Source organism: Lontra canadensis, unplaced genomic scaffold (genome assembly GCF_010015895.1).
Source record: "Lontra canadensis isolate GAN:19392208 unplaced genomic scaffold, GSC_riverotter_1.0 scaffold51, whole genome shotgun sequence".
Classification (NCBI taxonomy): domain Eukaryota; kingdom Metazoa; phylum Chordata; class Mammalia; order Carnivora; family Mustelidae; genus Lontra; species Lontra canadensis.
Window position 1 is genome coordinate 8,806,556 of NW_022631045.1, and position 17,522 is coordinate 8,824,077.

General features: G+C 34.4%; 1 protein-coding gene across 4 annotated transcripts in view; it reads right to left on the reverse strand.

Moving 5' to 3' along the window:
- ZC3H13 (zinc finger CCCH-type containing 13) overlaps positions 1-17,297 on the reverse strand; it is a 92,372-nt gene extending 75,075 nt beyond the window's left edge. For 3 of the 4 annotated variants that reach the window (XM_032874006.1, XM_032874004.1, XM_032874002.1), the window contains exons 1-4: positions 16,960-17,297; positions 10,682-10,807; positions 10,263-10,372; positions 7,451-7,562 (exon numbers count right to left, since the gene is read on the reverse strand). In XM_032874006.1, coding sequence (XP_032729897.1) covers positions 7,451-7,562; positions 10,263-10,372; positions 10,682-10,798 — 339 coding nt within the window. In that variant the 5' untranslated portion in view covers positions 10,799-10,807; positions 16,960-17,297. The remainder of the gene's footprint in view (positions 1-7,450; positions 7,563-10,262; positions 10,373-10,681; positions 10,808-16,959) is intronic. The other variant, XM_032874003.1, reaches the window with a different exon arrangement.
- Between the last annotated feature and the right edge of the window lie 225 nt (positions 17,298-17,522).

Genomic DNA, 17,522 nt, shown 5'->3' on the forward strand with positions numbered 1-17,522 from the left:
GAACACCACCATTATTAAATCTCTTCAGCATCTTCTCATACCAGGCCAAAGAAAGCTACAGTTCATATCGATCAGATGTTAACATTTCAGGATTTTCACGTTCTTCCTCACTCTGTCATCTTCCCTGGACATACTAATTTACCAATGTACTTCAATAAAATGTGGTAACTAAAATTAATCTAGTCTTGTCAGAGCAGTATACAGCATATGGCTTTTATTTCTCCTGGTGTAGAACTGAAATTATACTTGTATTAATGAAGTCTAAGTTGCTTTGCCGGGTAAGTTTCAGGTGGAGCTTAAGTAAGATACTGCAAGCTTATAAACTGTAAATTTAAATTATAATCTCATAAAACAGAGAAAACTTGGAGCTTAAGTAAGATACTGTAAGCTTATAAACTGTAAATTTAAATTATAATCTCATAAAACAGAGAAAACTTCAGGGCTCGGTGATTTAATAATATACTGAAATCATTAGAGATCAAACTTTCTAGTGTTCTTCCAATCTTACAGCTTTGCTATTCCTAATGTTGACTTCTCATTATTTCTTTTACCATGATAAGGCATATTTCTTTTACCATAATAAGAAGCCATCTAGGTTCTCCCACCATGCCTCTCCCTCAATCACAAAATAAGAATTCTTTCCTTCAGTTTGAGTAGGCCAACTTCAGCCATATGACCAACCAAGGTAATGGTCACAGGAGAAATGATTTAGGTCTGGTTCCTGAATCAACTGAATTAGCAAGAAGAATGGGATTACTTTGACTGAATCAAACTAATCAGGCCCCAGCAGTGAACCAGGGTCAATTCCCCCAAAACACAATGCAGATACAAAAGGAAAAAGTGAGGGAATGGATTATAGAGAGTTCAAAGCAATTTACACTACACTTTTGGTAGTATACCTCACCTCTTCAAAGTATAAGGCCACACTTTGGACAACTTCAAAGGCCATACAAAACAGACTGTCCAACCCAGTAAACATTTTCTCTGTTCACCTTTATTATTCACATTTCAGACCCTCCTTCTAAGGTCATTTGCTATCTTCCTGATACATATCTTTTTAGCTATTCTCTACTTAGTGAAGGTCTCCTAGTACTCAACGCTCTCAATTTTATTTGAAAATATCTGTATTATATCTACATTTTTGAAAAATAATTTCACTGGGTATACAGCTATGGGTTGACAGATTTATCTTAGCACTTTGGAAATATTATCCCACTGTCTTTTGGCTTCCGTTTCTATTGATATCAATCTGTTGCTCCTTTGTAGGAGCTTTTTTTCTTGGTGTATTTCTAATATTTTCTGTAACTCTGGTATTTTGCAATTGCATAATAATATTCTATTTGATATATATTGTGTTTTCTGTATCTGCTGTAGCTTTGTCTCATCAATTACAGAAAATTCACAGCACTATTTCTTTCAATATTGACTCTCCTACATTCTATTTTTTCCTGGAGTTCCAACTGAGAGGTACATCAAATTTTCTAAGTATTTCCCTCACATTTTAAAATCTCTTCAACGTTTTCTATAACCCTGTCTTTATGTATTGTATTCTGGATAAATTCTTCAGCTCCATCTTTCAATTCAACAGCTCTCTCCCCACAGATGGACCAAAGGCTTACTCTCTGACCAGTTCTAATACTAATAAAAGTTTCTAGGTCACCACTAGCTTTCAAGTTTGCTACTTAATCCCTGGTTTCAATTCCCTGTTAGTGTTTCTTTGTTTTTGCTGCTGTTTTGCATTTTTGAGAAAGCAGCAATGCATTTAAAATGTGTTTGTTGTCACTTATCCAGGATACTGTAGTGGGAGGGCCCTCAAAGTATATAAACCATATATACTATTAATAGTATATAAATTTATATAAAGTATATAAACCATAATAGTGCTGAAATATTATTATAATTATAATTATTATTATAATATGTTATTATAATAATAATTAAAATTATTATTATTTTTTAAGATTTTTTTTTATTTATTTGACAGAGAGAGAGATCACAAGTAGGCAGAGAGGCAGATAGAGAGAGGGGGAAGCAGGCTCCCTGCTGAGCAGAGAGCCCGATGCGGGGCTCGATCCCAGGACCCTGGGACCATGACCTGAGCCGAAGGCAGAGGCTTTCACCCACTGAGCGACCCAGGCGCCCCTCTTTTTTTTTTTTTTTTTGAAGATTTTATTTGAGAGAGAGAGAGCAGGCACACGGGCACACCCACACAAGCAGGGAATGTGGCAGAGAGAGAGGGAGAATCAGGCTCCCTGCCAAGCAGGGACCCTGAGATCATGACTTGAGCCGAAGGCAGATGCTTAACTGATACCCAGGCACCCCAAGATTAATAACAATTCTTAACAAGACTAACAATTCTTTAACAATGTCTGTTGTTTGAAATACAGCCAACTCTTTCTCCCTTGGACTTACCCACAACCATTGGTGAAATCAAGCTACCCTAGACCATACTAGTACAACTGACATTTTGTTCCTAAAATGAAGTCTATTTATCCATAACACAAGTTTGTTCTTTGTTAATGACAGGGAACAGTATTATTATGTATTAGATGAGATAAAGAAGATGCGAAGAGGAAAAAAAATCTACTTCAACTACCTTTTCCATTTGTCCTATATAATCTCATTACATTTCCTCACATCATTCCAAAATTACTTGGAGAAACTTCCTTTGAGACTAATAGATAAAAATTATCACAGAACATTTATTTAGTCAAAGAATAACTCAATTATTTATAGACCAACGAAATTCTCCCCTTGTACTAATATCCACTTTAAAGATTTATTTATTTATTTATTTGCCAGACAGAGATCACAAGGAGGCAGAAAGGCAGGCAGAGAGAGAGAGGGAAGCAGGCTCCCTGCTGAGCAGAGAGCCTGATGCGGGACTCGATCCCAGAATCCTGAGATCATGACCTGAGCTGAAGGCAGCGGCTTAACCCACTGAGCCACCCAGGCACCCACTAATATCCACTTTAAAACAACTGTAAATTTGTCCATTACTAGCCTAAACCTCTTATCATAGTAATAATTCTATTATACTAGTAATAATTAATAATTATTATATGTAATATACAATTATTATAATTAGTAATAATTCTGTTATATTAAAGAATATCAAGTTTTTAAACACAAGAATTTTTCTTTTTTTTAATGTCTTTTATTTTTAAGGAATAATGATTCCAGGAGCACCTGGGTGGCTCAGTTGGTTAATCATCCAACTTTTGATTTCCACTCAGGTCGTGATCTTGGGGTCACGGCATCAAGCCGCCTGTCAGGCTCTGTGCTCAAAAGTCTGCTTGTCCCTCTCCCATGTTCCTCCCCCCTACTACCACTCTCTTTTTCTCTAAAATAAATAAAATCTAAAATCTTAAAAATCTTTTAAAAATCTTAAAAAAAGAGAATAATGATTCCAAACCCTAATATTCTAAAAATACACTTAGTTTCACAAAACACTAATGTCATTAGTGAATTCTTCATTTTCTGTCAGAAGCTCTAGAATTAATGTTAATCCAAATTTTCCTTCTTTGTAATTAACTAACTAACTCTTTAAAACTACTCATTGTTACTGTGTTGGTTTTCTCCTCTTTCTAAACTTTGACCACCCCCTCTCTCATCCCACCTACCCTTCCTACGCTCAGGGCGAATGTCATGTCCCTCTGCGAAATGGTTCTCAGGCTCCCCACCCCAGTTATTTATTCCTTCCACTGCAGGTTTTGCTCCTCTCTCTCGGTCATGCTACCATACTCTATAGACTTACAATTTATCTCTTTATGAATTTATCTCCCCACAAGATCACGGGTTATCAACCTCGTAACTCAAACACAGTGGAGCTGAATTCAGGGGCAGAGAAGGGGTAGAATTACAGTGAGTTTGTACCTTAACCTCTCTTAGCTACTCTATGTTATCTAACCTGCGGCTGCCCCTAAACTAGATCTGACTTTCCCAGAGAAGTCCATTACATAAAGATCAACAGACGTCTGTGTTGCACTAGGAATGTATCACAGAAATGCTCAGCATTTGTTATCCTGTCAGATCACTCAAAATAATTAATACCTTGGTATCCTAGCTTACTAACACTTTTCCCTAAGTTTGGATAGGGAATTTCCTAAAACCTGATGACTCTTGTGCATGATGTGCATGATACTCACCACCTTAGAGGGCTTTCTCATCTAGGGAAAGTGAGAATCAGGCTTTAAGTTCCTTGATGAAATGGCCAACTCTGCTGTCTACTAAACTGATATGCTGAACATATAAACCTTTATGATCAGAAACACACTTAGATTTAGACACCTGTTAACAACCTAAATCTCCAATGCTGATGTCCATCTCCTATTAAGAGCATAACACCAGGGGCGCCTGGGTGGCTCAGTGGGTTAAGCCGCTGCCTTCGGCTCAGGTCATGATCTCAGGGTCCTGGGATCGAATCCCACATCGGGCTCTCTGATCAGCAGGGAGCCTGCTTCCCTCTCTCTCTGCCTGCCTCTCCGTCTACTTGTGATCTCTCTCTGTCAAATAAATAAATAAATAAATCTAAAGAAATTAAAAAAAAAAAAAAGAGCATAACACCAATCTGTATTAGAGAGGAAAAGCCAAGAGTTATTCTAATATGGTACAGGCCATTTATTAAATAGTCCTCATGCCTCAGCCACTCATGTTACTTGCTTTACATATATTTTCTTCACAGCAACACACGATAGGGCTATGGCCTCCATTTACAGATAAGGAAACTGACAGCAGAGTTAAAAAAAAAAATTCCTAAAATAATGTCTTCAGAATATGAATTCTAGATGTTTGCCTTTTGAACTATAGTCCATTTAGTGCTGTGTTAGGACCAGTTCACAATGACTCACAAGAGCCAACTATTAAATTTTTAGGAACTGTACGAGCCATTTTTAAACACAGCTATGATTGAAAATTAAATCCTGTAAGCTAACAATTACACAAATAATAAAAACCAAGTTAAGTATCATTCAAAACTCACTTCCTAAATATTTCAGTACATTTTACTCTTGAGGTTGATTATATTTATTATATGTGTGTACGTGCGAAAAATAAACGGTGTGAAAACGAGTATTTTTCTCAACTTCGTATTCAGTGATACCACTTTGCTAGCTTGAAACTGACCAGGATGGGAACATTTATGCCAAAGAAATTGGTCAATCCTACGAAGCATGGCTTTTTTCCCCCGAGTGGCTGTTAAACATCACCAGCGAATCACTGAGTTCATTCCTTATTCTGAGTTAATCGGTTATTCCAAAATACAATACACATGCTCAGCCCCTATCAAGAAATTCTAATTCAGCAGATCAAGGATAGAGTATCAGCAATGTATTTCACAAAAAGCTATCTCTCCTCCAAAAGAATTCTTATATATACACTCTTCTAGCTGAGAACTACTATCTGAGAATTCTAAACAGTATTATGTATCATCAGGCATTAGAAAACTATATACTTAAAAGTATATTACTTTAGGTTCCCAAATTTAAGTCTCTACAAACTATAATGTGAAACTGTAATGCAGCTTTTTAAATCAAGGATCAAAAACTGTTATAAGCAAGCCTCTATGTAGCTTAAATTATCAGAAAGGTTTCTCTTTAAACAATTCAATAATTTTAATAAAAAGATTATGAGACAACTAAGATATCCACATAAAAAAGAATAAGGCTGAACCATAAACAAAAACTAACTCAAAATGGATCAAAGCTAAAGCTAAAGCTCAAAGATTCTTTGAAGAAAACAAGGCACGAATCTTTGTGATCCTGAATTAGGCAATGGTTTCTTAGATAAGACACCTAAAGCACAAACAACAACAGAAACAGATGAATTGGATTTCATCAAACTAAAAACATTTGTGCTTGAGGACATCATCAAGAACATAAAATGATAACCCACAGAATGAAAGAAAATTTTTGCAAATCATAAATAAGGAATTTGTATCTAAAATATAGAGAGTTGTTACAAATCAACAATAAAAAGATAACCCAAAATAAAAAAAGGCAAAGATCTGAAAAGACATGTTTCTAGAGAAGATATGCAGATGGCCAATAAACACATCTTATTGTTCAATATCACTGACGTCCAATATCATCAGCCACCAGAGAAATGCAAAAACTATAGTAAGACTACCACTTCATAACCATTAAGATGGCTCTAATCAAGAGTTCAGTAACAGCAAATGCTGACAAAGATGTGAGAACTGAAATCCTCATACGCTGCTGGAAAGAATGCAAAATGGTATAACTGCTTTGGAAAACAACCTACCAGATTCTCAAAAAATTAAACAAAGAGTTAGGATATGACTCAGCAATTCTACTTCTAGATATAAACCCAAGAGAAATGAAAATATAGGTCACTCAAAAAACTATTTATGGCTGTTCACAGCAATGTTATACATAAAAGCCAAAAAATGGAAACCACCCAAATGTTCATCAATTAATGACTGGATAAACAAAAGGTAATATATTAATACAGTGGAATATTTGGCAAAAACAAGGACTAAAATATTGATATATCCTAATAATCTTTCATGAACCTTGAAAACACTATAGTAGGTAAAAGACACAAGTCAAAAACAAAGCCACCTACTGCTTGACTGCACTTATTTGAAACATCCAGAACAGGCAAATCTAGAGTGACAGTAAGTGGCACAGTGGTTGCGTAAGGCTGGTGGTCAGTCAGATGATACAGGTATAACCATTAAAGGTTTTCCTTTGGATAATGAAAATGCTCTAAAATTGATTGTGGTGATGGTTGCATAACTCTGAGAATATACAAAAAAACCACCAAATTGTACGCTTTAAATGGACGAATTGTATGTTATATGGATTATATCCTAGTGAAACTGTTACAAATACATATAAATAAATTTCTTTAAAAAAACTAGCTGAGGATGAGATTTCCATATCTGAAACACTGATGTTTTCTTTTATTCAATGAGCTGTATCATAAAATAGATTTCTCTTTTGGTTTCATTGCCAGGAAATTCACTATTAAATTTTGTGGGTACATGAGCTTCCCTTTCCTTAAGTTCTCTAGGTCAGTTTCTGTCACCACCATGCCTTACTTTCACTGTTTTAAATTCTAAATGTTTACAATAACCCACCTCAATCTTTCTTGGAAACAAGCAGGATATGATGGCTGGCTGAATTCTGAAAATTTAAGAATACTTTTAGATACTCATGATGCCCTCCAAGATACAGAAATCCTATTTCTGTATCAGGTTAGCCTGAGCTCTGCTAACCAATTCCCTTCATCTTAACCACCAAGGATTGATTCAGAGAATTATGAGTTTTCCCAGAGGACTTTTTTTCTCTACATTACATTATCCATATAAAACATTATACTGTGGTATTATACATCTACCATATATTTAGCACACAAGATAATAAATGGAACATAAGTAATAATTCACTACTGAAATTTAACTTTGTTTTGGGAAATTCATTCCTACCCTAACAGGTGAGGATGAGTCCTCTGTATTTCGTTTCTGGGACTCAGTGTCCACATCTTGGCGCTTGTTCTTCATTCTTTCTCTAAGATCCCCTGTAGGCCTCTCTGGTGACCTTTGAACCAGAAAACAAAAACAAAACAAAAAACAAAACAAAACAACAAAAATCTATATTTTTATAATGTTTGTAAGAATATATCTACAGAAATAACTCATGAATCTCAATGTTTCTTTCCGTGGCTCCTAATGTTCAGAAAAACAATTAATTTGCTTTGGCTTAAATATTAATATATAGGAAATATGAGCATCACTTACAAATTTTCTCCCCATGACAATCAGAAATGTATACACTAAAATTCCATGGGGTGGCAGGTACTGGTGACATGAATAAGAAATTGTATGTGAGCTAAGAAAAAGGAATTTGTTATTAACAGTTTAATTTGTTTTTCTAAAAATCACATAAAGGTATTAGTTATATTTGAAAGTAAAAAGCAGGAAGATAAAGTTTTAAATCACAATGTTGTAAAATTAATCAAGAAGCAACAGTATTATCACGTATACATGCATGTGGCTGGATGCAACACCGACAACTGAGAATTACCCATCTTAAGAACCACAGGATACAGAGGAGTTCTGTGTTATTCTTATAACTTTTCTTAAAATTTGAAATTATTTCAGAACAGAAAATAATTAAAGGATTCAAAGCAAGATTTAGGCGGTAGATTTCTTTTTTTTAATTAAGGAAAATCGTACACATTTATATTCAACACACCTAAGCATTCATAATTCATACTGAAAATGTGAAAAATGGCTTGCCAATTATTTTTATACCATTATTAAGTGAGAAAACAAAGCAGACATGGAAAACACATTGCCTTTAATGAGTATTCCTTGAATATTCTTTTAAAAAGGGCAATAGAAGTTAAGAAGTGGTATGTCCCTCATTGGCCACCAAAAAATACTGTATATTATTTTTTTTAAGGATAAGTATATAAGGATAAGTATATAAATTTTTAAGGATATAAACAAGTCACATAAACATTTGCATCTATTTCAAGTCATAGTTATCAATCAAATCAATTCTTTTATCAATCAATACAAGTTACATGATTAATGAAGAAATAATTTCAGTTAATTCACTTTAAAGGATCTCATTAATATCTATATGCACATTTTACAGGACTATATTAAATGTTTTAATAGTAAATCTGAGTTTAAAAGTGGAAATTATTAAAAACCAGTACTTAAATGTTTTAAATTATAATTATGATGAGTATGTACATCTTATGTGTCCTGGCCTCCTTTATATAATAAGACAATTTATTAAATATATATATTTATATATATATATTTATACATATAATATATATAATAAGAAAATTTTTATTAATTAAAACCCTAAGAGTGCCTAACAGAGTACTCTACATACAATGAATGCTCAGTAAATGATTTAAATATTTTGTGACAAAGCATTTCTGAAATACACTGCTTTTCTTTCCATCTTTGAATCACGTTATGAACTGTATTTTCATCCCTATAAAAAAAGGAAAAAAGAAATCCAAAGGGGGTTATCAAATGGAAAAACATGCACAAAATAACAACAAAAAATCCTTTATTCTAAGTCCAATAATGACACTATTTTTTTCCCATTTTAGATAAATTTCTCTGCCATTTTCCTTAAAATTACCTCTTGTATAAAAATTTTGTCAGTTAATAAGTTTCACAGATGAATTAAAGTATGTATTAAAAGTGTTGTAATAATAGGAACAAAACATTAAAATTACTGGAACAATTTCCCTAAGTGTATATTTATACAGATAATTAAACATATGTTAAGAACTGGTTTTCCCACATTAATAGAAGGCACAGATAACAATCTAAATAAAAATAAAACAGAGTATTCAGCATCACGAGTAAAGTAAAATGTACATTTAAGTGAACAGAAAGTCAGTTAAGGGTCTGAATTTTAAATTCTCTTAAGCTTCAAAATCTATACACAAACACACACACACATTTAAAAAGAATTTTTAAAAAATCTGCAAATGCTAATGTTCAGTTTTTATACTATCGCTGTAACCAAAGCAATAAGCACACCCAGTTTTAGGACTTTGTTAACTATTTGTTTACCAATCAAGTTTAAACTGTTTTTGTGTCTACATATGTTACATATTTAACACCATAATATAACCATCATAAACTGAACTGAAAGAAAAATGAAAGGTCTTTATTAGGAAAAGTTTCATTTAGCTTTGCCTTTATCAAAGGCAAAAAGATGTCCCAAACAGGTAATAGGACCTTTATCTACATATAAGTACATGTTTTCATTTACATTAATACATTGTGATAAGGGATTTGGCAAATGCATTTTAATGTATAGAAGTTGCAGTAGACAGTCTCACGTCATTAAGATCTGAATTCAGAACATTTTAAAAAGCTAAAATTATATCCTTGTAAAATTTTATTCTTTTAAGAGTTAAAAACAGTCTTTCCAAAGTAAAAGTAAATCCATGAAATTCTGCTCTTAAATCATTTTAACTATATAACTAGGTGTGGGGGAAGTTAAGTCATACGTATATTATAAAAAAAAAATCTACTGGCAAAAACAGTAAATACTGAGCAAATAATATTAAAGCATACATTTTATTAATCTCAAAATGAACCAGAAAGATCTTGTTGATCTTTGACTATTGATAAGACCACCACCAAAAGAGAAAAATCTGATCAAATATATGCTTGTATTTCAGATTTTTATACTAGATAAATTACAAAAGCCATCTTCTAATATTATACGAGCAATTCAAAGTTCTTAATTTACCTTCTATAATTGCTGCTATAACCTTTACCACGGGGTGAAGGGCCATGTACGAATCTACATGTGTTTCCATAGAGGCAGTTGCCAGTCTTCAGCCAGTTACGGCACTGTGTCTAAGAGACAGATATTACTATGTAAATTTCATATTTATTTCTGGGAAAAAAGATGCTAGTGGGACAAAATTAAAACAAATGCTACCAAAATTCCAGCTACCTGAGACACATTATTCATTCCCCAAACAATAAAAACATCAGGACAAAAAAAACATAAAAATTATTACTCTTCACTCCTTTATGAAACTCAGTTTTAAAAATTTACCAAACATTCCTAAAATACAACAACCTGTTCACCTTATGATGCAAGTCAGTATTCAAGAACAGGATTAAAAGATAACCCCTGTGACTGAGCTAGTGACAACTCACCTCTGCTGTACTGCCAGTGCTGGGTCCAAGCCTCTCAAACACACTGGGTCTTCGGGATGTGCTATCAGATATGGTCTTGGTATTTTCCACTGTGACCTTCCTTCTAATTTTTGACATTTTGTACTACTTTAACCAAAAAAGAGAGAGGCAAAACTGTAAAATTCTTCAGCTTCAAATTAACTGAGCTCGTAACTTATACGTAGATAAAGCTGTAGATAACACTGTAAAACTGTGGGTAATTTTTCTCAGGAGAAAAAAGGCATAGGAGAGGTCACAGGTAAACAGAAGGTATCTTCTAAGGCATGCCACACTAGTGAACTTTTAACAATGCCGAAATCTGTTGGCTAGAATTTTTACTCTTCTGCAGAGTGAAAGAATAAGATTCTACTTGCACAATTTTCATAGTACATTCACATCAGAAAACAACTATAAAATGTTTAGTTTCTAAGTTCTTTATAAAAGTTTCAAAATTTAGTTAACTATCTTATAAGGAAAAGTTGTGCTATCATTCTCCATAAGGTAGTTAACTGGAAAAGAAAGCCATGTCAAAGAGAATGGGAAAATAAAATTAGGTGAGAATTTTACTGATAGTTGAAATTATGCTTTATACAGCTTGCAACATTAGGTATATTCCAAAAATCAGCTTGGGAGAAAAATGCAAACTATTTAATATTTTCTCTATCTTAACAGAGCTTGAAAAAGAACAGTCTAATCAAGAACATTTATTTTCAATAATATAAAGAAAATTCAATGCTGACAAAATGACTTTCAAATAGGCTACAGAACTAGAAGAAGTCAAGATGTTTCTATAACTTATATTGACATAAAAGTCAAAGATGCTAAAAGTGATAAACAGGCTATCTTACTATTATTAAAAACAAGACAAATTGTAAAAATATTTTACTAGGGTAAATAAAACATTTAAAACTAAAACCATAACAAGACAAATCTAAGTATATAATAATCAGGTGACTCAACTGGAAATGAAAACATCAGATAACAGTATTATGATATATGTTAAAGAAAAACATTAAATTCTAGATCTAGAAAAAATTAGTACATCACTGTGGGAACTGGGTAAGAACTGCCTAAAGGGGGTGGGGGGACTAAACCATATCACATTTCATATAATACAATTAGTTGAAATCTTCTCAATAGTCAAAAGTTACTAGAATGAATGGAGCTAAAGAAGTAAAAGTTCCATTTGGTATAGAACTGGTCTCCATAAAATTCACAAATTAAAGTTCTTTAATGTGGTTTCAAAGTAAAGACGTATCACTTGAAAGGAAATTAAGTCTTGATAGTACCAAATCAAAAGTTCAAAAAAATTATAAACAATATTTGGTTTAGTTAAGATACTTTTCAGTCCACATTTTTAAAAGAATCTTAAGAGTAAGGACAACATTTGACAAATGAACAAAGATAATAAACCAAAAGGAAAACAGGAAATGATACAATATGGTAGTTTTAAATTGGAAAAAAAAGTATCTTATTCTTTAATATAAATACAATCATTTTAGTAATTATTTTTAATGACTCAAAGAAGTTGGAAAATGACTTTACAAATCTTTAAGAATTAGCACAGATGTCACATTAATGAGTAAGAGTTTGTTGCAACATAAAACCACATATGTATCAACTGTTCTCCAAATAAGGAACAATACAACCAACCCTACATACAACAGTTAGTACTATAAGATGATCTTTGGTTTCATTCTCAGCCCAAATGTGAATTTACAGAGTAAAATTTGGTAGAATTTCATATGTTCACTTGATTTACTGAACTGAAAAGTTCTTTATATAATGGAAAAGTTCTTTATATAATGGAAGGCCAAGATCAATGGAACTGAAAAAACATCTAGAAAATGTAAAGCTTTGATTAAGTGGTTTGATTAAAAACCACTTTTTATAATTTATACCTGAGCAGGAATCAATAAAAAGTGAGTATGTCACTCAAAACAGGGAAAGTTTAGAACAAAAACAAATGTTCAAAGTCTTATTATGTTACTATAAATATTAATAGAGGTGTATATTATAATCTTCATCCACTAATTCCATTTTTAAAACATTTATTAGGGTGCCTGGGTGGCTCAGTGGGTTAAGCGTCTGCCTTTGGCTCAGGTCATGATCTCAGGGTCCTCGGATGGAGCCCTGCATTGGGCTCTCTGCTCAGCAGGGAGCTTGCTTCCCCCTCCCTCTCTGCCTACTTGTGATCGCTCTCTGTCAAATAAATAAATGGAATCTTGAAAAAAAAAAAAATTAATAACCTTAAAATTGAATGAGTTCTAAAAGTTCCTTATTAGCTCTTATTAGTTATTTGGAACTTGGAAAACAGGCATACCATCCCCCCCCCCACTGTTTTACCCTAATCTTACATATTTCCCTCCACTACCAATGGAAATAGTTCTGCTCCCCAAACTCCTATACAGCCACAGCATGCTGCCACTCCCAACACACCCTCCTCCAAAAAAATTAATGATAGTGCTTTCCATTATTAGGGCAACAGCTATTTATTATTGTTCCTGAAACACTGGTCATCTACCATCTCCTTTCTTGTTTTTCTGAGGGCTCCACGTATTAACTCTACTGTTTCTCTTCCTGCTCTATTAGCTGTTGCTTGGATCAGCACTCTGCTACTCCCTTGACCTACCCCTGAAAACCATGGCTTCTCTCTAATCCTAGATCACGAACATAAACTTTGAAGATTTCAAAAGGTTTGGACTACTATGTCAAATACAAGTGAGGACTGATGGGATCTTAACACCCCTCCTTGTATGTATCCCTGCCACTAAAAAAGTACCCTCCTACAGAGACAAAGTTGCTTGTACATGTGACATCAAGAACTATTCAAGATTCACCTACATAGTTACTGTCACTGGAACTTCACTTTTAGCTACTGTTGAGTCTTCCAACTTAGGGAAAAACAGCAAAGTAAAAGTCATATTCTCAGCATCCAACATTGTCAGACTTCCTCCTAAAATTACACTGACTTTGAGTACCAGGTCTATGTTATAGGGAGGTCATAGACAGGAAAAAAAATCTGAGGCAAAAGGGAAAAAGTAGGACTTGAAGTTTTCTAATTGAAACGAAGAGGAATTCTTCTGGTCATCTATCTAGGAACTTCTATCAGTAGTCAGCAATAATAACTTTTTGAAATATTATTACTGAAATATTCATGACTGACAAAGATAAAATGTTTTATGCTTATAAAGAATACAAAATACAATATTTTAAATACTATTTGTCTAAATATATACACATAATCTGTAATACACCAGAAAAACACTTACTCATATGTTAATTTATTAATTTAAATGTATGTTACCAAATAAAATGACTTAATTAGAATTTTCAATCTAAAAATTTGGGCCCTCAAAGGGACCCAAATAAATACCACAATCTAATAAAATATAGATTTAACTAAGGAAGGGATAAAAACCTTTTTTAATTAATATCTGAACAGGCTTCAATGAGCAAATGCTTCAAAGTATGTAAGAAAAGTTAGAAACAATAAAATAAAAATGTAAATATTAAAGTCTAAAACCTGAGTGGCTCAGTGAGTTAAGCCTCTGCCTTCAGCTCAGGTCATGATCCCAGGGTCTTGGGATCGAGCCCCACCTCAGGCTCTCTACTCAGCAGGGAGCCTGCTTCCCTTTCTCTCTCTGCCTGCCTCTCTGCCTACTTGTGATCTCTGTCAAATAAATAAATAAAATCTTAAAAAAAAAAAAATTACGTCTTCCCTATCTCAGAGACTTTAAATCTTTTCCCTTCAGTTTTGTTTTCAAATTAAACTTTGATTTCAAGGTGTCATTATACTTTTACCCACATCATCATGTCTTTATATCTTTCCCAAACACCATCATTATCAAAGCCCAGGTGACACTGGTGAAAGTCTATGGAGTTATTTTCCCATTTCTCCCCTCCATTTGAAGAGTAAATAAATATCAAGGTTTTTATGATATATTTTCAATTGAAAAAAAGGGGACAGAGTTTGAACCTATTAAAATACAACAAGAGGGTCTTAAAAAATGGGAACAGTTCTCTTTCTCCCTCCAAAACTTAAAATATCACAATGTACTCAAAGCTACACCCTATAAATATGGCTAAGAAAGGGGAAGCATACAAATGATCATTGATTCCTGAGGCCTAAATACTAAAATCTTGTCAATAAAACATGTATCAATTCTAGTATCCTCATTTTAATCCATAATTACATCTTTTTGAGGCTGCATCTTTCCCCAGCACAAATAAACGCATGTATCATTTTAACCTGAATAAGCCACAGCATAATATTAGGAAACTGTCAAGTAATTAAACAATTAAAACTACATAAATGTACTAACTAGTAGAATAAATTCTTATCCACTGAAGTTCTAAAATTAAAAGGTTTATATTAAAAATAAGGTCTCTTCCTATTTATAGTTCATATTTTTTAAAGAAAAAAGTTAAGTTTATTTGATGCATAGTCTGGGAGAATATTTCTAAAAAATAACTTTCTAAAACAATCTTACAGGTTGCTTAAAGACAGACTAAAACAAAACCAAAAACAAAATAACAACCAAAAAAAGAGACTAAAACAATTCCAACTTTAATTCCAAACAGAATTAACAGAACTACACTGACTATACCACTATGAGCAAGGCAATCCTGTAGCACTGTGCAGAAAAAAAAAAAAATTGTTAAAAAGACTATGAACAGAAAATAGGCAATGCTAGTAACTACTATAAAGTGAAATAAACAGAACTGCAACATGCATTCTATCAAAAAAGAATAAAGACACTTTAAATAGCAACACCAGTTAACTTTCAACTGTTATTAAATATCTACTTAAATAGCTCCAACTCTACATGAAATGGAGAACTGGGTTGGGGGAGGTGGAGAAGACTGACATCCACTGAAAACCAACTCCTCAAATAAATGTCAATTAAACAACTGTGCTGCCTATATTTAACCGCCAATGCATACTGTAATACAAACTAACACAATTTACTAAAATTCTAATAACTTGTACAGAAGTGAAAATAGCATCCACCTGATTAATTTTAGTATTAATTTACCAATATGAAAATGGATTGATTTGCATATCTTAAATATGGAATCAATATTCATTTTGAATCAGCGAGAATTAGGAAGCCAGAAAGAGGCATGCATTTGACAGAATTGGATCCTAGAGATCCACACAGTAAAAGTCTAAGTTTCGTGGTGCAACTATTTTTACTGATACAAATTGCTACATACCTGCATCAACATTCTTAGCAGTCTCTTGTTTAAAATGTCATCCTATAATCTAAATATTTCATTAAGAAATTGGAAATTATTTGAAAATCTACAGATTATGTCCACAAAACTCTTAAAAATATTGTCGCTTAGGTACTAACGCCAGTAATTTCAATATTACAAAACTAGACTCCACTAACTGGCACCATATACGCATGCATGGATTGTACTGCATAAACATTTAGATTAACTGCAACAGTACCATGGACTTTGAAAAATTGAGGTGTGAAGATATTTTCCAAACTTTTAAAATTATTAAAAAAAAAAAAACCTGAAGGGCCAGTCTATGCCTGTAATTTTCGGAGTAGTTCAAAGTATGTGAAAACCTCACAATATAACCAAATAGCTAAAGATATGCTCCACAAACAGGATCCTACCAACATCATTCATGTAATATCAACTCTGAATGATTTTCCAGCCACATATATTATTTTAACCTATTCCGAAAGAGGTAATGCCAAACAGCATATCCTCCATACTTTCACTCCACCTTCCCTAGTTTCTGACGGATAGTTGCCCAAAGTAACTACCTAGGGAAGGTAAAGATAGAGTAGCACTCCTCAAACTTAGGACCCAAGTCAAACTATCACTGCCGGGAAATAAGCAAAACCAAATACAACCAACAGCAAGATAATTTTTCCTAAAGGTCTGGAATGCGTAAAGAGGGAGCCTCTAAATCTAAGACCATATTCCTCCCCCGGTCCAGTGCATATAAATGCGAATACTGCGCAAGGGTTCCCAAGCTTTTTTGGTAGGGACCCAGAACAGTCTTTTGTCTGAATTCCCGTCCTCTTAAACAAACTAGCCGGAATCAGAATACAAGCGAGAAACGAAGCCTGAGCCCAGGGAGCTATTGCACAGTTAAGGGTGGGATGCTCAAAAAGAGCTCAAAATCCTGGCGTGACCCAAGGGGGATGGAGTACAACCCAGGGCCTCCCCATTCGGGTCCGTCAAACGCCTTTTCCCGGATACCCACACCAATTCACAGAATTCAAGCTTACCTCCTTCCCAAGCTCCTGTCGCAAGCACAGTCCGGAGGCGCTACCGCCGCCACCGCTCCGAGGAGCGGGGGAGGCGACTCTCTGTCCCCGCGCCTAGCCCCGGGAAGACGACGACGAGAAGTAGGTGCGCGCGCGGCTCCCGGGAACCGGCTCTTCGCTAGCGAGGGGCCCCTGGGGCAGCTGAGAAGCAGAGCCCACCCACCGCTTCGGTAGGGTCAAGTGAAACTGAGATGTAGAACGAAAAAGAACGAAGAGAGACTGGAGAGCAAGAAAAAGCAACGAAAACACTACCAGGCCGCTAGGAGGCCCGACTCAAAATGCCGCCGGAAATCGAGTGTTTGCCCTGATCCCCAGTGGTCCGAGGCAGCTTCCGGCCGCCGGATTAGTCGTCAGCGCGCAGGCACCGCCCCTTCGGAGACACGCCCCTGGGCGTAACGTCGGCTCGTCGGAGTGTCGTGGAAATCTTCTAATCGGTGCTTTGTGAAGGGACCCTTGGAGTGGAATCCCTGAGCCAGGGAGAGCCAAAGTTTCCCATAAAAAGTGGATTTAAGAGGGAGAGTTTA